The sequence below is a fragment of the Dermacentor albipictus genome, chromosome 2, assembly GCF_038994185.2.
Source record: "Dermacentor albipictus isolate Rhodes 1998 colony chromosome 2, USDA_Dalb.pri_finalv2, whole genome shotgun sequence".
Classification (NCBI taxonomy): Eukaryota; Metazoa; Arthropoda; class Arachnida; order Ixodida; family Ixodidae; genus Dermacentor; species Dermacentor albipictus.
In genome coordinates, this window is record NC_091822.1 from 201,944,376 (window position 1) to 201,967,480 (window position 23,105).

The 23,105-nt window shown below is 44.8% G+C and overlaps 2 protein-coding genes across 5 annotated transcripts in view; one reads left to right on the plus strand and one right to left on the minus strand.

Moving 5' to 3' along the window:
• LOC135904562 (uncharacterized) overlaps positions 1-19,647 on the minus strand; it is an 81,819-nt gene extending 62,172 nt beyond the window's left edge. The window contains exons 1-3 of one of the 2 annotated variants that reach the window (XM_065435421.1): positions 19,460-19,594; positions 2,907-3,024; positions 747-861 (exon numbers count right to left, since the gene is read on the minus strand). In XM_065435421.1, the coding sequence (XP_065291493.1) occupies positions 747-814 (68 nt within the window). In that variant the 5' untranslated portion in view covers positions 815-861; positions 2,907-3,024; positions 19,460-19,594. Of the gene's footprint in view, positions 1-746; positions 862-2,906; positions 3,025-19,459 lie in introns of both variants that reach the window. The other variant, XM_065435420.1, reaches the window with a different exon arrangement.
• Positions 1-23,105, plus strand: part of mTor (serine/threonine-protein kinase Tor) — a 504,957-nt gene that overhangs the window by 31,919 nt on the left and 449,933 nt on the right. Inside the window, exons 1-2 of one of the 3 annotated variants that reach the window (XM_065435418.1) lie at positions 20,139-20,985; positions 22,141-22,380. In XM_065435418.1, coding sequence (XP_065291490.1) covers positions 22,161-22,380 — 220 coding nt within the window. In that variant the 5' untranslated portion in view covers positions 20,139-20,985; positions 22,141-22,160. Of the gene's footprint in view, positions 1-20,138; positions 21,689-22,140; positions 22,381-23,105 lie in introns of those variants that run through there. The other 2 variants (XM_065435417.2, XM_065435416.1) reach the window with 2 other exon arrangements.

Here is a 23,105-nt window from a genome sequence, read left to right on the forward strand (position 1 = left end):
GAGATTTTTGCAAATATTTTATATTTACAAATAAATACTGGGAGTAAGCTAATGGGCCTATAGTTCTTGTGAACACTGATTTTGCTGTTTTGTCGTGTGCTTCAGTTAATAAAATAAAAGACTACTTTGAGCTAACAAACACTGCATAAAGTGTTAGACAGTACAGTGGCTACACATGTTTCCGTAAAAAAGGCCCGTCGTGCGACCGACCACGAGTTCTCCACAGCGTCCGCTTGCGCCGTGCTCACACGTCCTTCTGATGAGACCAAGAAAGCACGCCTTCCACCTGACCACAGGCAGCGCTGCAAAAGTATGACGAAGAAAATCGTTCTTCGTTGCGAACAAAACCGGAATTCCTGATGTACAAAGTTTTTCAAGAAGCCCACGTATGTTCTATTAGTAACCTTCTCTTGCAATCAGGCAGGATACGAATGGAAGGCCTCAACAGCCTCGCCAAGCGGTCCGGCCACAGTTCGATCTGTTCAACGACATCTTTTACGCGGGTTTGTGCGGGGTCCCGTAGGATTTCTTGTAAAGGGTGGGCCAGCTGCAACCATTGAAGCACAGCATACTCTGGAAACGTACTCATCTCAAAATGCTTATTTAGACAAGTATATTGATGGGGATGTTTTGCTTCGTACGCCAGTTCGCTTTATTCATGCCCGGTAACCTGTAATGCATATAATGGTAACGCATATACGGACGTACATATAATACGACAAAACTGTCTGCCCAGGCAAACACACCTGCACTTGTGCTCAAGTCCAGCGACGTCCTCAGCCACTTCGAGGTCCTTCATGGGATCGCTGGACATCTTGCGTAGGTCCCCCACGCATGCCGTCACGCGCGCCGGGTCGCAGGCTGCGTGCATATCGAGTGAAACACAGTGTGTCAGTCAGAACTGGAGAAGAAATGTATCCGGAATTTAATCATATACGAAATATCCACCACATACGCACTTGATCAAATTTAATATCATTGGCACATACCGCGGCCACGTGCCACCTATAGGACTGCAACTAGTGCAGTATTGTCTCACCAGCGTATTAAAGTGAATTCAAATAAACAGCTGGAAGTTTACGTGTATGATCGAAGAATTCTATTCTAAATATGGTATATTCAGTGTTTTTTCGTACCTTGTAATGTAAAAATCTGCGTATAACTTATAGTTGGAAACAGCTACAGCTTTGAATTGTTCTGTGCCACCTGTTTTTGTTGCTCTCTTTGTGACCAAGGGGTAGGAGGGCTAGTCAAGCTGCTAGAACGCCGCTTTTCCTCCCGCTATCCACACTGTTTAAGTACATTCTGTTCTGTACTGATGTAGTGAACAACTCAAACTCTCAAAGGACAGTCCATAGCATGCGTGTACATTATCGGACAACACGAGTGAGCGAAGTCCCTCTGGTGGAATGAACAGCAAAAGGAAAGAAGGCTTAATTAAAACAAACTCGTACGAGACGTAGCAGGAGGAGCGACCACCACCCAGAATAGTTTGATAGAGTCTGCTTCCCGCGAACAAGCGGATATATAGATGATGACGCCGCGGTGGCCGATCATTGCAGGCGTACAGCTCAATGTGCGGCGGCTACCCGCCAGTCACGGAGGAGCGCGGTAGAATTCGGCGAAAATGTTTGGAAACGACGAAGCCTTTGTTGTCGTACAGGCAACGCACCTGTATACACACACGTACTAATAGCGAAAGAAAAGCACAAGGGTCGACATTCCCACAAAAACTACGCATCAGCGGGACTAGCGAAAGACAAAACAACACAGACGCAGTTGCCCATGTTGTTCTGTCTTTCATTATTAGCCCCGAGAACGAACGCGAGCGACGCTGCGAGCGCCGCTCGCGTGACGTCAGGGCACGGACTCGCGCCTGTCGTCTGCTACAGTTCGGGCGTTGTCCGGGCGCTTTCTGCGGTGTTTTCGTTTGTTCGCCCTCGTTCTCTCTGCTTGTATACTTATGGTGGTCGTCTCAAATATATTTTTACGACGTCTTCCTTTGCGAACATTTATTCAAAGAGCTAATTTCTTAGACAACAATGCAGCTCTCGAAGGCAACGCTACAGTACCAGCCGAAGCGACGCAGACCAGCCCATTGCGGGTTTTTCATACGCGGATAGACAATCGCAAAAGCATACCCTATAGGAATCCAGTTATGATACCATACCTGCCGCGGGGCAACAAGTATGTCACAAAGCTGGCTACATATGACTTCTACAGCAGTTACGTTGATTTTATTCCGCTAAAACAGGTTTGCTCACGAAGAGTGGTTCATGGTATAATATCGAATTTTTGCATTTCCTCACATAAACACTCGGCAGTAGCACGGGGACTTAACTAATACTGGAGCTTAGATTCTACACGCCTCACTTGCTTCTTTAACTGCTTGTCAACATTAGGCGGTTCTTCACGTGTTTATTGTTTTAAGCGGCGAAATTTGAAGTAAAGTTAATGAAGGCTTACAGCTATTTACAGAGTACAAATAGGAATGTACCAATATATATTCCCTTTTCCGTGCTACACGTTCAACTCACCTCTTCAGAGCGCGTTTGTTAATGACTAATAATGTATGTTATGTTCCTCTTTTTTTGTCTATGTAACCAAGTGTATATCATTTATTTATTTCAATGCCGCAGTGTGTTTTGCATTGTTATTGTGGAATAATTGTGGAAATATTTCACTGTTCTTTCATATATTGTATAACTGCAATGTTTTATGGCCACTATATAAATGTAATTTATATGGCGCTTGATGTGTTACCCCATGCAGCCATATTGTACCTAAGGGGGTGAGGTTACCTCAAGCCGCGTCTGTGCGGCTTTTTTCCCATATCCACCTCCACTTACCACTCCTATGTACATGTGTGTGTGTAAACGGAAATTAATAAATCAAATCAAACTCACTTGAGAAATTCACTGGTGCTTGTTGCTTGAGGAATATACATGACGAATCTATTTGGCGAACTGACACAGGCTGCTCGGCCCAATTCGTTTAGTGAAGTATGCCTGGTGGACCGCATAGCTGCAGCCAGAAAGAAGTCGAAGCGTCAATGACTAGTTGTATGGGACATATTGAAGATATCAAAATTCCCCCGGTGGAGGGTCAGAAATCAAGTGAAAGTATATGCAAGGCTTGTGGTGCTTTCTTCATGAATGTTTGCGATTGGATTGGAGCAAGCTTAATTTAGCCTGCAAGGTTCTCTTTTATGTACCGACAAGCGAATAGTTATCCGTTTGTATAATTAAATAACGCTGGAACGAGACATCGTGAGACAGAAGGTGCTTGAATTTTCCTTTTGTAGGCAATCTAAGCTGCGGTGTAGTAGCTCGAGAATACTTTAGCCATTCCAGTTGGCACTGTAAAAAATGCTTTATGGTTTTAATTCGAAGTTGTAGTGAACTGATGGGTTTCGCGAACATAGCGTGCCTCGCCATACGGACAGTCGATTGCTACCGTTACGTGATCAGAGGTGTGCCATATTGTCGATAAAGGCTACTGAGGGCCACTATGAAACATTTCATCACTTTCAATTGAGTGGCTCTCGATCTTAACAACGAAACTTTTCTCTCAGATGATTGCCACTATGGTGTTTGTGAATTAACTATGTAAATATTCTACATGACGCGCCGTCGTGTTAGCAGCCATGAGCAATTCGTTTTTTGGAGGCCTGTTTCAGAGGGGGATGAAAGGAGCAGCAAACTTTTTCATAAGAAATGCGCGCCTAACTACTTTTTGCGCATTAATGAATGACCATATTTGAATAGAACAACACACCAGAGTAATAGGAATCATGATGACAGCTTCGCTTGGCAGTGTCTTTCTAACATCGGATAACATGTTGACGCCAATTACCAAATTTTTCTTCCACGTAAAGTGCAATGCCTCTCATAGCTAAATACTAAAGGAATGTTGAATGTTTAGCGAAGCACCATACACAACTTCGCGCGTTGAATTTGCAGATATTCTTTTTTTAGTCAAAATTTACCGATAGACACGGCGCATATATGCATTGCAAAACCTAGTAGACCCCTTTAACGCTACTTAGCTTGCGATATCCAACCGCAAAGTTTCTCGACTCACACGCTTTTGAAGAAGAAACTGTGGTTAAGGCATGGCAGCTGAAAGAAGCCGACGTATCCTTCAATACGTACGGCTCGAGCCACCCATGCCCCAAGCATACACGAATGGAACGAGCGCGTGCGGCAGCCGAGCGAGCCGGAGCGAGCGGCGTCCTGGCCGTGACGTCACTCGCGAGAGGGCGCCACTCCTAATTCTCGCCGCTAATAGGCTTTAGCGCACAAAAAACACGGGGATAGTCTTTTGTTCACTAAAACTAAAATGGAATACCAACATTCCCATTCATTGAAGCTTTTCATAAGCACTGCTGATGCGCTGATTTTATCGAAATGTCGCTCAACAAATTAGCTAAGCTTTGTACTCTTGTACAAGTGCCGAACTACAACTACAGCTTCACTGCCACAAGACAGGATTTTATTCACGTGCTGTATTAAAACGCATTCGCAAGGCACAATGGCGCAAATGGAGACCCATTAGATGGTAGACCAAACAATAGACCCCTGTCGACTTGCGACCAATGAGATGCGCACAAATCTACTCTGAAAAAAAAAAAAGAAGGCCGGATAGCAACTGATATACGTGTTTGTTAGATTCAACAAAAGCTCAGGTCGTCGGGTACACGCTGTCACCACGATACCTATTGAACGAAACGAAGGATGTTTGAAGCGCGCGCAAAACGGGGAAGAAGAAAGCCAGAGGCTTCCGTGAACTCTGCGTGCGGAGAGGCACCAACAACTGCAGGAACTGAAAATGTTCCACAGGACCAAATCTGTTCATCGGGGGATGGCACCTGGAGTGGCTGCTGTCCACGCCGCCGGCTACGAGGTCGGATGAAGCCGCCAGAGCCCATCTTGGTTTAGGCCAATAATAGGCGTAGGCCAGGATAGGCAGCCGTGGAGTACGTGCGGCGCTTAATCGTGCATGATTGCGATTCCGGGATAAAAAAAAATCGCGAAGAAAAAGACCCCTTTGACAGTTATTGGGACCATAGCGTGTAGGTGACCCTGACAAGTGAAAACAACACGGACGGGCGCTGTCGCTTCCTTATGCTGCAAGCTATATAATTCTGATTTCGCTATACGTGTAAAGCGCAGGGAATGCGTTTATGAGACAACCGGCGGACCGAGTTCAATAATATTTGCTGAATTTGTGATACAATGTTACATTCTAGTGACTGCATCGAGAAGATCCTTTATTTAGGACCTGAAATAATTTCGAAAAATTCACAGTTTCGAACTTTAAAAAAATAAAGGATGAAGTTTACAAATCGATAACTCTGCACCAAAACGAGATATCGCAATCCTTAAATGTCATTCTATAGAGTATCAAAATCGGACAAACTTGTTACATGAATTTACAGCTTAGGTGGAATTATTACTATATTTACGAGCAGCGTTCTAAAATAGTCTTACAAATCGGTCGTATACATCAGAGCAACGTATGATAATAAATTTGTCCACTTCAGATGTATAATTAGGTTCACTTCACAAAATTGTGATATCGTTTTTGATAGCCGAGTTGCAGAGTTGTAAACTTGATATATCCATTTAGCTGAAACGCTACACAGTATAGGAAGAAGGCAGTTTGGTAAAAGATGTCCTGCAATTGTAAAATGCTTGGGTAGAGACAAACAAATGTGCTATAGAGAACTGCTACAAATTAAAGGACAAAAGCATCTCAATGTCGGAGAATTTCTCAGCAGCCACTAGGTGCAAAAGGAAAATGCTATGGGAGAGTAAGTACTTCTGCTGCTATAGAAACGCAGGATAGAGGGTGAAATTTGTTCCCAACAATATTAAGATCGACAACAAATGTTTAAATTGGGTAAAATTAACAAAAAAATGATGGTTCGCGCGGGTAGGCTCGAAGACGTAGCAGCGAGCCAATGAATCAATAAAAACGCCAGAAACAGGTTGTCCTCTTATGCTCGAAGTTAAACGTTCCTAGCATACCAAGCAAGTCTTCTAGCCTTGAGAGTATAATATTTGCATACAGGCCGCATATTGTAAATATTACTGAACCTTGGCTGCACCCTGAAGTCAGCGACAAAGAAATAACCGCGCACGGTTATAAGCCCTACAGTAAACATAGTGGCTGGAGAAGGAGTGAGTTTTCAGTCATTTTTGAAGAATGCTTGCGAGTCGAAATGTTGCCACACACTCCTGGAATTTAATGTATCATCGCAAATGTGCAAACGGATGACAAAACTTTCCTTTTCGGGGGTTTGTACCGCCCTCCAAACACACACAACAGTTTCAGCAACCAGCTTTCCTGCTCTTGCAAAGCTTCTTCTAATTTACTACTGGGCGGTGATTTTAATTTTCTGTCGATAGTATGGGATGGTGAACTTCCCGAGCACAGAGCCCTTTGTCAATCCTATCCTGTATCACGATCTAACACACCCGGTAAAGCAACAGACACGCACACAGAGTGACTCTGTCTTTATCTTGGATCTCAGTATGCCCCCTCGGGTATTGGAGCTTAGTATTGTCAACGAGATACCCTATCACAAAATGGTATGAATCTGTTTGAACCAAGATACTAGATGCATTCTGTAGTATCTGACTTTGCTTCGCTTTTCCAGTCTGCTTCATACTCAGCGGAGAATCTTTGGCAGTTCTTTGAAAATTCTATCTTGCATTGTGTGTATCAGTTTGTAACAAGGAAAGTAATAGCCCGCAAAACCCGTCCGTGGACAACAGCCGTAATCGTGAACTTCGAACGAGATGTGGAGACGACAGGTCGGAATTGTCAGCACCCCTGTAAAGGTAACATGCGCAAGCTTCCAACGCGACACGCTCATCTTAGCCAAATCACTAGGAAAGAAACGGACTGCTATCACAGTGCCACCATAAAGGGATTTCTCCCCTCGTACCCAGCAACATTTTGGCGGCGTTTATCTTGGAAACAAAAAATTGCGCCCAGCCTTTGAACCGACTATGAAACAGAGATCTGAGAAATTATAAAGTGCAGAATTGTTCGAGGAGTTTTTTTGTTCATCGTTTACAGTTGACAACGATGAAAACCCTTCTACCCTGCATAGTGTTCCCCCAATTGTTTGTGTTAAAATAACAAAAAAGGTGTTTTATCGCTTTTACAATATCGGTACTCACAAATCTGCCGGCATTGATGACATACCCAACATATTCCTTGTCCACTATGTCAAGTGGTGCTCCAAACTCTCGTGCGTCACCTTCAATAAGTCTTTATTGCCTATCCAAGTTACCTAATGACTGTAAATTTGAAAACATTGTTCCCGTGCAAAAATGAAACGACCCCCTTACTGGTTTCTTCCTATATATCGATTCCTATATTTTGCACATGTTCGAAACTTCTTGAGCACATGATCCTTAAAAATTCCTAGAGCTTCAATGTTTTCTCAACCCCAGGCAGCACAGATTTTGCAAAAGGCTTTCTACCACCACGCAACTATTACAAGCTATTCATGCTTTTGCAGCTATCTTAAATGAGGAAGGGCAAACTGATATTTACTTATATCTTGAGGAAGCGATAGACCGGGTATCGCACATCAAACTCCTGATAATTAAATCTTAAACGTACCCTCAGAAATGATTCCCTTCTATCTTGGATTCAAGTATACCTTTCCTCAAGACAATATATATAAAGATAAGTGGGATATATTCACGATCAAAACCAGTGATATCCGGAATACCACAGGGAACAGAGCTTGGACCTTAGCGTTTTTCTTACATTTCATTTCATCACATTTCTTAAATTCCACGCCATCGACAGTAAAATCACGTAGCCACACCTGGCAAATGAGAATAAATGTGAAAAAAGAAACATTGTTGCAATGACCCTGACATCCTTTGAACAATCAGTATTCACTCTATGCGAAAATTTTAGATTTGGTGATAACGTGCAAATACTTGGACCTAGTTATCAGCCCGAACTTAAAGTGGAACGAGCTCGTGTCGCACATAGGAGAGAAAGCCATACGAGCAAGCTCGGTTACTGGAGGCGATGTCTGCGGAATCGACCGCGTGAAATTAAGCTGCTACGCATCACGTGCGATGCTGGAAATAAAATAATTAAGATACCCTACAGAAAGGCCGTATAAAGAGCGATTAAAGTACATGTACCTACGTTATCATGAAAGTCTAGCCATAAATAAGAACACTTCTACTAAGCCTCTCACTCAATCAGCACTCACAATCATACCTTCCTCGAACCATTAGGGAATGCTATGTTCTTGTCTGCCGTGGCGATTACCTGTAACACTGTTGGGTCCTATGTAAATGTATTTTAAGAAACAAGATAAACGTGTGGGTTACATCGACCACCCTCATTCCAACGCTTTCTTTACGAGAAAGCATCAACTGGCCCATTGAGCGGAAAAGCCGGCGTCTGTAGCAGCGAAAAGGCGCCTAAATTCCCATTGGCTGCAAAACCACGTCACGTGCGCGCCTCGACGGAGCAGAAGCGGAGAAAGGAAACACCTGCTGCCGCGCCAGCGCGCAAGGTGTTGTGCGAGTGGAGAGGGCATCACCGCGACGCCACGTCATCGCTCTAGCTCTCGGAAGCCTGTGTTATCCATGCATTCCTTGTGCGAGCAAGCTTTCCTCTGCTTTCTAAATTCGCCTCGGTAATCGACATAAGGAAACCAATGTATAAAAAGATAATTTCGAAAGGAAGAATGTTGGCGGTAGTGAGTTTCGAAGATGCGATCGCACTCTCTGCGCTAAACCAGCGCCTCCTAGATAGCAAGCCTGTCCACTCTGCTTTGTGATATCGTGCTTCTTGACCAAAATTGCTGTTACCAAGCCCGGCGAGACGAAACCGGTGACGTCACAATCGCCGCGTCTTACCCGGTAGCGTCCTTTTTAGATTCTATGGCACTCGAGCAAGGCAGCATGACGTCACAGATCGAAGTGCACGGGCCTCGCGCTATATAGCTCTCAAGCTCTCAACGCGCTCGCTTGCTCGCAAGGAGGTCATAACCCGAAATACCGTTCAGCGGCGTTCAAGTGGACAATAATGCTTTCGCACTCACAACTCATAAGGGCTTAAGTGTCCTCGGATTTTTTACCGGTCCATCTGCGTGATCTCAGGCTCGTGCATCTTCGTGCTTCTGCACAATCTTTGTCATTCTAACGAGATAACGACACCCGTTGCCACATATGTCGTATACATTGTATTTCTTCTGGTTTTCTGCTTTTCTTTCTTTTCATTTTCGCAAACTGAGCGTCAAGAGCAGTTTATTGATACCAGTAAATCATTTTGTCTTTTTTTTTTGCAAATTCCATGCCTTTAATGCCGTGTTTGATTCCTTGTAGTATTTTCTTTTTTATGTCAACCATCGCGCCCAATATTCGATGTGCTGCTATTACGTTATTTTTTGTACGTATCTTGTAACTACCTCTGCTTAAGTCCTCTCACAAGAGGCTAGCAGTACGCTTGAAATAAATAAAATAAATAAAAACAAGTTTTTAATTTTCGGATTTTTAGTTGTTTCTACAAAAATGACGGCCTAAATATAATCTATACACCATCCTACAGTCTTTAGATTTTAACTTGGTTTTCTTTTAACTGTAGCGAATCTAATCAAAATCGGTACATTGGTCGTTGTTGTCGAAGAGAATCCTTACGTCCACTTGTTGCCGCAGGCTTTGAGAAAAGCTTCGACAATCCTCACTTGGTTAAATTACGAATAGGCTCTTCATAGAAACTAGGCTTGTATGAGTGACTGCGTAATAAATATTCAGCACTGCTTAACCACTAGATCACGTTAAATGTTAGAGCGCAGCTCTTAGGCGCCCGTTGCGGCGGTAAGCGCCGACGTCGTCCTTCGGCGTCCTCGCAACCGAGCATAGCAAAAAGACGAAAGAGCGATGAAAGACGGCGACAGCGAAGAGAGCGCGAGGAGGAGAGCGTAGTGCCGCGCACGAGGGGCCTTGTGGCGGCGGTAGCTACGAGATGGCGCCAGAGTAGCGTGGGTCGTCTACATGAAAACCAAGCGCTGCATGAGCGGAGATGCTATGAATCGCGCCCACGCGTCCCGATTAGCGAGGCAGTCGCGCCACACTTCGCTCCGTTTGTAACGCGCCGCACGAGACAGACTACCCGCGTCAGCCAATATATCGCGAAATGAAAACACGTGTACAGAAGCGCTCAAGTTTTGCATTAGGGAGTATCGTAATCATCGGTGAATCATTTTTCAGTCACTTTGCAATAAAGACCCAATAGACTTTTGACCTGCAATTTTTTTATTAATGTGTTGTACCTTTAGTGAGCGCTATCATACGCGCATGAAAGAGAAAAGCACCCAGATGGGAGTATTTACTTGTCCTCCAGCATACCCAGGCGTTTTGGACATTCGATCAGTTTCCTTTTTCCGCCCCTATGTGGCATATCGACCTTAATGAATAGAAATTCGCGTCACGACGTATGCCATGACGCACAACTAAACAAAACACAATAAAAACAGGCCTTGAGACCGTTGCTTCACCTCGGTACTTTGAAACGAGCGCGCTTGTGTATCAGCCTGATCTCGAAGACAACCAGCTACTTGCCAGACAGCTCGTTGGCATTCCGGATGAGATATCTGGCCAAGATAACTACTCCTGCGAAGCTTCAGTTATTATTATTATTGTTGTTGTTGTTGTGGTTTTTTGTGCACCACTGCGGCCGCGGGCCTGCGTATAGTCAGCGATATGTTTCGTGGGTTTCCTGTAGAACCGGCGTGATGCATTGTATAAGTAAAAGCTTTACCTAGGGCCTATCTTCGATTGGCGCTATTTCGTCATACTTGGCACTTGCGCCATAAAACAACCAATTCGTCATCGTCTCCGATACCGGCTGCTCAAATACATGTAAAACGCAAAATGCATTTATGAGAAAACAACTGAATCGATTTTAATGAGAATTGTTGCACCTAAGAAAGTTAAATCACAGTGATTGCAGCAAACAGAATTTCGATTTAGCCGATGACATGCTTTACAAGAATTGCCGGAAATCTGTAAGTCTGAAAAATATACAAGTACGAAGTTTACAAATCCGCAACTCAGCATCAAAAACAAATATCGCATTTCTATAAACTGCATCCGTTGGCGCATCTAAATCGTACAAATCTGATGTTGAATTTAGGACTTATGTGAGTTGGTTGCAATGTTTGAAAAGGTTTTGCAAATGTCATATTCAGAAGTTAGTGATATATTTCAAGGTGGCGTATGATATATCATTTTTGCCCGCTTTAGATGAAATATTAGTTACAGCTTAAAGAATTGCGATATATTTTTTTAATCTTCTGAGCAACAGAGTTGTATTCTACAAGTTTTGTTTCTTGAAATTTCGCAATTTTTAAATATTTATGTAAAAAGGTCCTAAATAAAAAATTTGCTTTCTGAAATCACTACATTTTAACTGTTTCTTTTAAGTTCAACGTAACTAATCAATTTCGGTGCAGTGGTTGCTCAGAAGAAAATATTGTTGATTTCTCATGTAGAGTCCCCGAGCTCAAGCTTCCCCGTAAGCTCGACTTATAACAACATATTTCTTGGTGACAATGGTATTGATGCAGCGGCGGCGTAGAGGTAGAGCATCCGCCTCGCGTGCAAGAGGACGGTGGTTCAAATCCCGGTGCCGCGCAATTTTCCACCAGATTAAACAAAAAATCCGCGTCTTGATAAAATTGCATAAACAGGCCTGGAGTGCGGCTTGATCCCGGTGACCGGAACCGGTAACCCACGCCCTCACCAAAGCAGGATTAAAAAAAAATTATGGGGTTTTACGTGCCAAAACCACTTTTTGATTATGAGGCACGCCGTAGTGGAGGACTCCGGAAAATTTGACCACCTGGGGTTCTTCAACGTGCACCTAAATCTAAGCACACGGGTGTTATCGCATTTCGACCCCCACCGAAATGCGGCCGCCGTGGCCGGGACTCGATCCCGCGACCTCGTGCTCAGCAGCCGAACACCATAGCCACTGAGCAACCACGGCGGGTACCAAAGCAGGATTGGCCACCGTGGTGCTCCTATATGAATACAACAATTAACCCCGGCCCTCAGTCCCCAGCAGCTGCGAAGCAACCGAACACGGCGGCGGTCAGACCTGCGACGCAGCAGGGGGTGCTACGAATCCCTAGTTCCTGGCAGACCGCCATTGGAATCTGAACCTGGCAACGTTTAAGGCTAGAATGTTATCTAGTGCGAGTCTAGCACTGCTATTGGAGGAATTAGAGGGCAGTAAATGGGATATAATAGGGATCAGTGAAGTTAGGAGGTCAAAAGAAGCATATACAGTGCTAAAAAGCGGGCACGTCTTTGCTACTGGGACACAGTGGAGAGACCAGAACTGGGAGTCGGATTCCTGATTAAGAAGGATAGCATTAACGGGAGGGTGGCAGGTCTTCTGAAACTTAATAAGAGGTACACAATGAAAGTCATACAGGTCTACGCCCATACATCAAGTCATGATGACCAGGAAGTCGAAGGCTTCTATGAAGACGTGGAATCCGCGATGGGTAGAGTGAAAACTAAATACACCATACTGATGGGCGACTTCAATGCCAGGGTAGGCAAGAAGCAGGCTGGAGACAAGTCTGTGAGGCAATATGGCATAGTCTCTAGGAATAGCAGGGGAGAGTTATTAGTAAAATTTGCAGAACAAAATAATATGCGGATAATGAATACCTTCTTCCGCAAACGGGATAGCCCCAAAGTGGACGTGGAGGAGCCCGAAGAGCGAGACTAGAAATGAAATAGACTTCATACTCTGCGCTAACCCTGGCATCATACACGATGTGGAAGTGCTCGGCAAGGTGCGCTGCAGTTACCATAGGATGGTAAGAAATCGAATTAGCCTAGACCTGAGGAGGGAACGGAAGAAACTGGTACATAAGAAACCGATTAATGAGTTAGCGGTAAGAGGGAAACTAGAGGAATTCCGGATCAAGCTACAGAACAGGTATTCGGCTTTAACTCAGGAAGAGGACCTTAGTGTTGAAGCAATGAACGACAATCTCATGGGCGTCATTAAGGAGTGCGCACTAGAAGTCGGTGGTAACGCCGTTAGGCAGGAAACCAGTAAGCTATCGCAGCAGACGAAAGATCTGATCAAGAAACGCCAATGTATGAAAGCCTCTAACCCTACAGTTAGAATAGAACTGGCAGAACTTTCTAAGTTAATCAACAAGCGTAAGACAGCTGATGTGAGGAAGTATAATATGGATAGAATCGAACATGCTCTCAAGAACGGAGGAAGCCTAAAAGCAGTGAGAAGAAACTAGGAATAAGCAAGAATGAGAAAAGAGAATAGTCTAGAGGAACTTGAAAACCCACACGTAACGCCGGAAGAAGTAAAGAAAGCCTTGGGAGCTATGCAAAGGGTGAAGGCAGCTGGGGAGGATCAGGTAACAGCAGATTGGTTGAAGGATATTGGACAGATTGTTCTAGAAAAATCGGCCACCCTGTATACGCAATGCCTCATGACTTCGAGCGTACCGGAATCTTGGAAGAATGCTAACATAATCCTACTCCATAAGAAAGGGGACGCCAAAGACTTGAAAAATTATAGACCGATCAGCTTACTGTCCGTTGCCTACAAACTATTTACTAATGTAATCGCAAATAGAATCAGGAACACCTTAGACTTCTGTCAACCAAAGGACCAGGCAGGATTCCGTAAAGGCTACTCAACAATAGACCATATTCACGCTATCAATCAAGTGATACAGAAATGTGCAGAATATAACCAACCCTTATATATAGCTTTCATTGATTACGAAACGCGTTTGATTCAGTCGAAACCTCAGCAGTCATGGAGGCATTACGGAATCAGGGTGTAGATGAGCCATATGTAAAAATACTGGAAGATATCTATAGCGGCTTCACAGCCACCGTAGTCCTCCATAAAGAAAGCAACAAAAGCCCAATAAAGAAAGGCGTCAGGAAGGGAGACACGATCTCTACAATGCTATTCACAGCGTGTTTACAGGAGGTATTCAGAGACCTGTATTGGGAAGAATTGGAGATGAGGGTTAATAAAGAATACCTTAGTAACTTGCGATTCGCTAATGATATTGCCTTGCTTAGTAACTCAGACCACCAATTGCAATGCATGCTCACTGACCTGGAGGCAAAGTAGAAGGTTGGGTCTAAAAATTAATCTGCAGAAAACTAAAGTAATGTTTAACAGTCTCGGAAGAGAACAGCAGTTTACGATATGTGGCGAGGCACTGGAAGTGGCAAGGGAATACATCTACTTAGGACAAGTAGATACCGCGGATTCGGATCATGAGACTGAAATAATCAGAAGAATAAGAATGGGATGGGATGCGTTTGGCAGGCATTCTCAGATCATGAAAAGCAGGCTGCCATTATGCCTCAAGAGAAATGTGTATAACAGCCGTGTCTTACCAGCACTCACGTACGGGGCAGAAACCTGGAGGCTCGCGAAAAGGGTTCTACTTAAGTTGAGGACAACGCAACGAGCTATGGAAAGAAGAATGGTTGGTGTAACGTTAAGGCATAAGAAAAGAGTAGATTGGGTGAGGGAACAAACGCGAGTTACTGACATCTTAGTTGAAATCAAGAAAAGGAAATTGGCATGGGCAGGACATGTAATGAGGAGGGAAGGCAAGCGATGGTCATTAATGGTGACGGACTGGATTCCAAGGGAAGGGAAGCGTAGCAGGGGGCGGCAGAAAGTTAGGTGGGCGGATGAGATTCAGAAGTTTGCAGGGACAACATGGCCACAATTAGTACATGACCAGGGCAGTTGGAGAAGTATGGGAGATACCTTTGCCTTGCAGTGGGCGTAACCAGGCTGATCATGATGATGATGATGATGATGATTTATTGGTAGGATATGTTTGTAAAACAGCTTGGGAATTAAGGAAGAAGAGAATAGAAAGGGAGAAGGCCTGCTTGGCTAAAAATCACTAAATGCTTACTTCAGGAATTCTATCATGGTTAGATTAAATAATTTAGTAGACGCTACTGCCATGTGCACCAGAAATTTTCAGAGCGCTGCGCTGCAGGATTTTTTACAGACGTCCTGTACTGTTCTTTTGTAACAATTCTTAGTATACGGCCGAAATATTATCAAGATACAACTTCGCAACCTAAATAACGCACAGCCTTCGTGCGACCTTACGGTATCCCGCTACATTTCCAGAGAAGTTGATTCTCTCAAGCAGTTGCAGTAGGAATCTTAATTGCCAGCAATATTATTACACAGCTCAAAGCTTTGCGCGCATATGATTTTACACAGTATGCACGCTTGAAGCCCATTTCCTCCACAATGAAAGGAAGCCAGTGTCACGCTTCCAAAGATCCCTTGAAGTATTAGTATAGTGCTTACATAAAGCAGTAAATGACCCATACTACGTAAACTTTGCACGCACATCTGACGTAACTTGCGCCATCTTAAAAATACGATGTGGTTGTCTAGTTCAGCTTCCCAAGGACAATAGGGATGCCTACTACGTGCGTTGTATTACTTATAAAAATAGTACGTGATCGATATTTAAAATTAATCGATATTTAAAGTATCTGCCAACAATTTCTTGTATCAAAAACAAAGGGACATGGCTATAAGAAGAGGAAAGGCGAAAGGCGGTAAGTGCTAACCGCAGGCTTAAATTCCGAAGTCTTTTGAATTCGTACGAACCCTTCTATTTTCATTTGTTTAACTGCGACTCACTCAAGTTAGGCTTGAGTTTTGTAAGCACGACACTACAGTGTAATTAGGTAGTAATTATTCAGCGTTTATCTGTTCACTGATGGTTGAGTTACCTACAGAGGAATATATAAAAAAATGGAAAAGATAATATGAGAGTCCTCTCTGACTTTCAAGCCGTAACTAATTGGTGTAACGAATGACTCATGGAAATAAACGCTAACCAATGTAAAATTATGCGCGTGTCACAGATTACCTGAACTTTATTCTTTATTCATACATGAACGACAGCGCCATTAAGGCATTATTGCGTGCGGCAAACATCAACATTGTTGCGGTACACCCCATCCGCAGGTAGTGAATTCCAAGCTACAATGGTTCTTAAAAAACATTCAAAGTAATCAGACCAGGAAATATACGGCATAACTTTAAGTGGATGGACTTCACGCGAGGAAATATAATTCACGGCTATCTGATGAGCAGACTCCCGTATGATTATGGAAGAGTGAATAAAACAGCTTAAGTCGTAACCTGCTTCGCCGTTCAAACAAAGAGATCACACCAACTTCTTTTCTTTTCATTGCTGTTACACTTACAAAGCGGCCGCATCTCCCCAAGACACACCTTTCCTCGACGGATAGGATTTTTCTAATGCATTGATACGCGCACCACAAAACGTATCCCACACAGGGCAAGCATACTACAACACTGGTGAAACACATTTTTTATACGCTGCTTCTCATACCCAGGAATTCTGGCACGTTCTGTGGTATTTCACGGCAATGCATAAGCGTATACTGAATAGGCAAAACTTTAAAAAAAAAGTTCTATTTCAATATATCTACCGAGAATCAGCAAGTTTCAGCTGACTCCGCCGAGAGGGTAGCGTCCATTTCGCATGTCCATTTCGGCACGTGCAATGTCACTTTTGCAAGCAGCGTGGACACATTGTGAAGGCTTGTCGGCGGGAAACTCAGCGCTTTTCGCCAGCGCCCCGGACGGAAGGCAGCAAGCAAGGTCAGCACCGCGGGGACGGGACGACGAACTCGTACGGTGTCTTCCAAATATATCATCGGAAGAGCCCGCGTTCCACGTGACTGTTGAAGTGAATGGACGGCCTCTCGAGATGGAAGTTGGTTCCGGAGCCGTATGTTCCGTTATCAACGAGAGGACTCTGCTGTGACTGCGGGTATCCAAGCACAAGATCCAGCATTGTGACTTGCAACTTCGTACTTACAGCCAGCAGCAACTGCAGGTGCTAGGCTCGGTGACAGTCCAAGCCAACTACAAGGGCAGGCAGGCGCGGCTACGTCTTGTCGTGTACAAGGGGGCAGGTGTGAGCTTGCTGGACCAGGTCTGGTTTAAGGCTCTCGGGATTGAGCTGAAGGTTAATCAGCTGAGAATGTACAAGGTGAGACAAAGCCCATCACCCACTAGTGTGCTAAGGAAGCACTGGAAGTGTTTTCAACGTGGTCTCGGGAAGAGCCAAGGGCCACCAGTACGGGTGGAAGTGCAACCCCAAGCACAACCCAGATTTTACAAGTCCCGGCCTGTTCTTTTCGCTCTGCTTCCACGGGTGGATGAGGCCCTGAACAAGCTCATAGGACAAGGAATTCTAGAGCCTGTCCGCCCCTACCCATATGACGTAAAAAACCGAATTGACGTCATGTAGGCGAGCTATTCGATTGGCTGCCCAGGGCGCGTCATCGATAATTTTTCCACCTTTAGGTGAACAAATGATGTTCGTAACAGTTGGAATGTTTAGTTAATTTGTTTCTATAAAAAGAAAGTAACAGAAAGACAATGCACAATAACAATTTCTCAATACACTTAAAGGGACACCAAAGCGAAACAGTAAATCAGATTAACCTAATAAAGCATTGTTTGAGAACCCTGAAGGCAGTCATTTCAAGATAATAGTATGATTATTAGATGAGAAAGTGAAGATCTATGTATGAGTATTTTAATTTCGAGCCGAAACCCCTATGCCGGTACGTCAGTCTGACGTCAGGGATTCCACAGTATGTTTTCGCTTTTGGGCCGCGTTGGCTGAGTAAAGGTTCCCGAAACCTGCCGTGTTTAATATTCGGTTCCTTTAGAACACAATGTAATCAGTCTGTAACGCTATATAATTAAATAGGCCCTAGAAGGTGCCATCAAAATCCTTGACGTCACAGCGAGCAGCTGGAACTTCAAGGAGGCGTCGCCACCCGTCTTTCGTTCTTGCGCTTTTTCTGGCTCACCAAGTGTCTTGTCGCGGTAAGAGTGATGTTTTTGGCGTCGTAGAAGAGCGATTTACTGATGCGGAAGAAATCATTTTTCTCTTCAGTGCCCCGATCACTCGGCGAACGAGTTGGGAGAAAACGCGTGACTATGGAGGAGGGTAACTAGTAATGATCCGTAGCTCTCTTAATATGAGATGTTTCACACAAATTGGGGTGCGACTGGTGCGTCTACAAAATTTGTCCGAACCGTTGCAGAGGCAACACGCTGTGCTTATGGGGCACGCCATAGTGGGGGCCTTCGGATCACTTTTGACCACCTGCTGCTATTTCAGCATGTCACCCCCATCGAAATGCAGCCGCCACAGCCGGAATTTAACCTGCGACTTTGAGTTTAGCAGCGCTACGCCATAGTGCACTAAGCTACCAACGGCGGTTCCGATCGGCGTTAAACGGTTGCGTAAAACTATGACTAGTCGAAACGCCTGTAAAGTGGAAACATATATATGCACATGCTGAATAAATATAGCCACGCGCAAACGTTATTTGCTTATTTTGCCTCCATCGCACCGCTCCTTATGAGAAAGCACGTACCGTGACTGAATTACGCGCGCCGTCCGCCGGCCGCAGAACTGACCTTGGCGTCAGCCGCGTGTTTTCGCAACGCGCCGCAGTACATATGTTGGCGCACTGACCTCACTGGGGGCTTTCATTTATTTGTTACTCCTTCTGCAACAGAGTCCGCCAGCGGTAGCACACGACTTCTTAATTGCTTTCGTTGTAAATATACAATTGAAACGATAGGGGGGCAACAGCGCGCAAGACGAGAAATCGGAAAACTGAACGAGAGAATGCGAAATAGAAAACGAAAGTAACACCGTGAGTGAGTGAGTGAGTGAATAAACTTTTATTTGGTCCAGCAAAGCGCGATAAAACGCGCACCTGGCTAATCCCACGACGGGACTGACAGATCTAGTAACACTGTGTTGGCCTACTTTATATTACTTATAATTGTTGATGTTGCAGCTTCCTTCGTTTTGTTTTTGTTTAGCGTCGCGAAAGCTCACCGCCGATAATATCTGCAGGACACTTTAATGCACAGTTTGTTTTTATCAACTTCCCCATTTCATATTACGGCGCAATATATCCACGTCCCTTCTTCGGTATCTGGGGCGCGCTGTTCGCTGACCGGCTAGGACCGTGTGTTTTTCCACCTCTAGCTTGGTTTCTTTCACCTTTTCGTCCAATGTAGCATCTACCAGTTTTCTCTTCGACTTTCACGTGGTGTTTCGTCGTGCATTGTCGATGTTACGTCGATGTGGTGCCGATGTTACGATGTCGATGTTACGCTTGCAAAGCGACACGGCTAACAAGCTGCACAAGATAACCGACCATTAGCAATATATAAGCTTTTATGTATGCGGTACCGAGCAGTGGTTCGTACAAGCCTGTGGCTACGCTAAGCGGTGAAATTATCCCCGTGAAGCCAAGGGCACGAAGCAAGGCTTGCTCACCTGTGATTTGTTCCGCCGACAAAGTGTAGTCAACTGAAAGCACGAAGACAACGGAGTGAAGAGCAATAATCTTAAACACTTGGAAGTGAAATAGGACAGCCATGATGAACGAATACGCCGTCGTCCCGTATCGATTATCCAGCAGTCGGGACAGGCCGCGTCTCGTCTGCTACAAGTACGCTTCAACCGTGCCAGCGCCACTGGGCGTGTTCTGCAGCCAAAATATGTAATGTAATTATTTCTTGTGTGTATACAATTACTTATCAATAAAATTATTTTATAATTCTTGCACAAAGTACTGCGAAAAAAATTTTGCGAAACATTTTTTGCGTAGTTTGTCGGCAATTATAATCGGCAACAAACACGCTGCCGCACAACGCGCACAACAATGCCGTGCGGAGTCGGATTGAGTCGGAGTCATACCATGGTGTACTATATTAGAGGTAGTGAGGCGTGGGAAGGCTCCGCGGTGAAGCAGTTTTCCCAGAAACACACAGGTGGCGCTCTAGCGCCTTTCACCTTACTAACTATATAATTTACCTGGGCACAATTTCAAAACGTGTATTGGTACATGCGAGTTCAAGCACGCGCCGATGGCACGACTGGCTTATAGGAACCTGCACTGAAAAGAAAACATTCAGCGTACAGACAGGTTTAGTTCTGCAGACAGCGCTTTATTTACACATAAAAAAATGCGCTCGAATGCATACTGCAAAGGTGGTTGGACAGTGAAGCTGTAAGCGACAACTTAAAGAACGATAACCCATTGCGATGTAGGTTGAAATTATTCACGTGGCGACATTCACATGCACTTTACCTAGTTATGAAGTTTCCACGGCCTTTGACTTGGTTTGCGCGGCTACTTCGTGCACCTATGAAAGTGGACGAAAGAAAAATTCGCCGCGCCTCGTATGGGCGCTGCTCTTCAGGAGTCCACATTATACGTGTCACAGCACAAATCAGTTGCTGGGCGGGTTCTTCCACGTACAAAAGTGTAGTGCTGTTCTGTATGATGTATGCGTGATTCAGTTGAATGCATGCACTGTTCGCTTCACTTTGCAGAGTACTTGTAGCCTCTGCCTTACGGATGTATGAGCCATAGATGATGATAGTTTTCTGTCGACGTTACGCCACGAAGAAATGTGATCCTAGCCACAGACAACTTCGCTGCAAAACAGGACGAATAGAGTCATGCAGCACCTGTTTCGCTTCTTCCATGGTGTGTGACAGTGGTTCTGATATTAACCTACGGCAGACATACGTCCGGCAGACAACGTCGCCTTGTGTACTTTTGGAGTTCATGACTTTTTTGTCTTTTCGATCAGGACAGCGTGAGACTGACCGTGAACATAAGCAGCACCACCACAGTTGGGAAATATGTGTGCAGTCCACTGCTCTGTCGATTGAGGCACTTTTCAAGTCAAACTGAATGTACTGCACGTCGACTGCTGGTCCATCCGTTTGAAGCTCATCAACTTGCAAGCAAAGTTTCTTGGAGGTCTTTCGCGTGCTGGCACCTTCGACAGGTACTTCGGAACATTCGGTATAATGGTCGGTACTGTGTCCGGTGAAAGCGAGGAGTTTCCACGTGGTATCCGCACTGCCTTTCCATCAATGACGTGAACATAGTCTCGAAATACGTACCTTTCTTCCAGCTGTAGCTTACACACGGCGTCAGTCAGCTCCAGGGACTTATCAGCACGGTGAATGCTCCGATTCCAAACACAGCGCCTTTCGACGTCCTCAGGTACACCAAACAACTTCGGTGCGTTCACGCCGCTATACCCACTTCTTAATACCGGGAGCGAAGCAGTAGTTCTTTCGACAAGGCTTCGTCATATCACCTCATCGGTCAGAGAAAAAAACTGCACACGAAGTAACAAATGCGCGCACAAAACACAGAACAACACGAACACAAGCGACGGCCAACGCGCGAGCGGTGCGGGGGCACGGGCCCCAGATGAAAGGATGTGAAAGGCTCCATAGCGCCTCTTCGCGGCCGCAAAGATTTTCCGGATTTTCTGCTTCACGCGCGCGTTGCCTCCGCCTCGGCCCACTATCCCTATTCTAGTACGCTATAGTCGTACCGAGGTTGAGAGCAAAAACGGTGAAAGTTTGGTGGTTTGATTTTTCTTCTAAGTTTATAATGAGTCTCGAGCACAATGTGAGCGCTTCGTGCAAGTGTACCTGCCTCATTTGTTGGTGTGCCGTTTGATTTCTGTTCCCACCGTAAGTATGTTGTGGTCATCGGCGTAAATGTTATCGGTGCATTGTACTCGTGGGTCTGTCCGTTGCACGTTGAAAGCGAAACCAGTGTTTCTCTAGCCTGGAGTTGTAATGCTTCACCTGCAACTCTTAGAACAACCGATTGTATAGCTGATTGGTTGTACTCTTATCGAGCAATATTTTCGTGCGTGCCACTAGCAACGCTTCTTCATGATCGACTAGCTAACGGATGTCATTGTGTGTGCTGTTAGTGCGCCCGCCAGATTACGCGTCGGCTTAATCGTTTCAACTTTGAGCTCTCTCTTCACAGGTCGTCAGCTGGAAGCTCTGATAATGTTCGACCGTTAATTCTCTCATATGATTGCGATTCATACGGCTTTGTTTTGAATGAAATTTTCCAAGATCTTTGTTTTTCTTGAAGGTTTACTTGTTTTTGTTGTGTCCCCCGTTTGCAGATGCTCTGATAAAGGCTATCATGATCGCCCACGTGAACCAGTTCGTCGTTGGACTGAAAAGCCGCAGCGAAGATGTGCGGTTCAAGACCGCCAGTGAGCTACACCACTACGTCACAACCGAACTGCGGGAGATGGGCTCAGAGGACGTTTCGGCGTTCATGGAAGAGTTCCATCATCACATTTTTGAGATGGTGTCGAGCTCCGACGTGAACGAAAAGAAAGGAGGAATTTTGGCAATAGGTACATTCTAGTGCTCAAGTTCCTCTTATGATGATCTATTCATCTTGTTCCTGTTTAAGACCCCACATATTACATTGCAATGGCATAGTTTATTGTCTAATTACTCTAGTATAATGTAACGAATATTTGCGCAGTTCAATTTCGTGTTTAGTGCTTCATTGAAGGTGTTTCTCACTGAGTACATGACAAATACCTGTATTAATGTGAAACACCGGAGGTATTTTCTGCTTTTGTAGTAACATTGCCCAATTGCTTTACATTCGCACTGTTCGACCAACTTCCATACCAAGAGATCACTTAATCATTTCGTCCTGATATATATGGCACAAATTATATTGCTGTGCAGAGAGTGACATTAGAGACTTTTAGCGTGTCTGCTATTCGGGCAAACCGGGGCGGTTTGGGTGGATTACCGGATGGTCGAGGGCGTAAACGTGAACGGCCAGATTGGTGGCGCCAGCTGGTGGTGCAAAGCCCAACCACCTAAAGACAGAGCCAATTATTATATTCTTCTTAGCTGGGGTATAAGTTTTCGACAGTAGCGTAATTGTCAACACAATTACGCCGCTGACAACAATTTGCACCAGCAGCGAAACAGAATAAAGTAGGTTACTGCAATTTTAGCTCTGTTTGTCTGATTGAGCTCTACAACACCAGGTGGCTGCACCGCTCCAGCCACTCACGTTTACGCCCCCGACCATCCGGTAATCCACCCAAACTGCCCC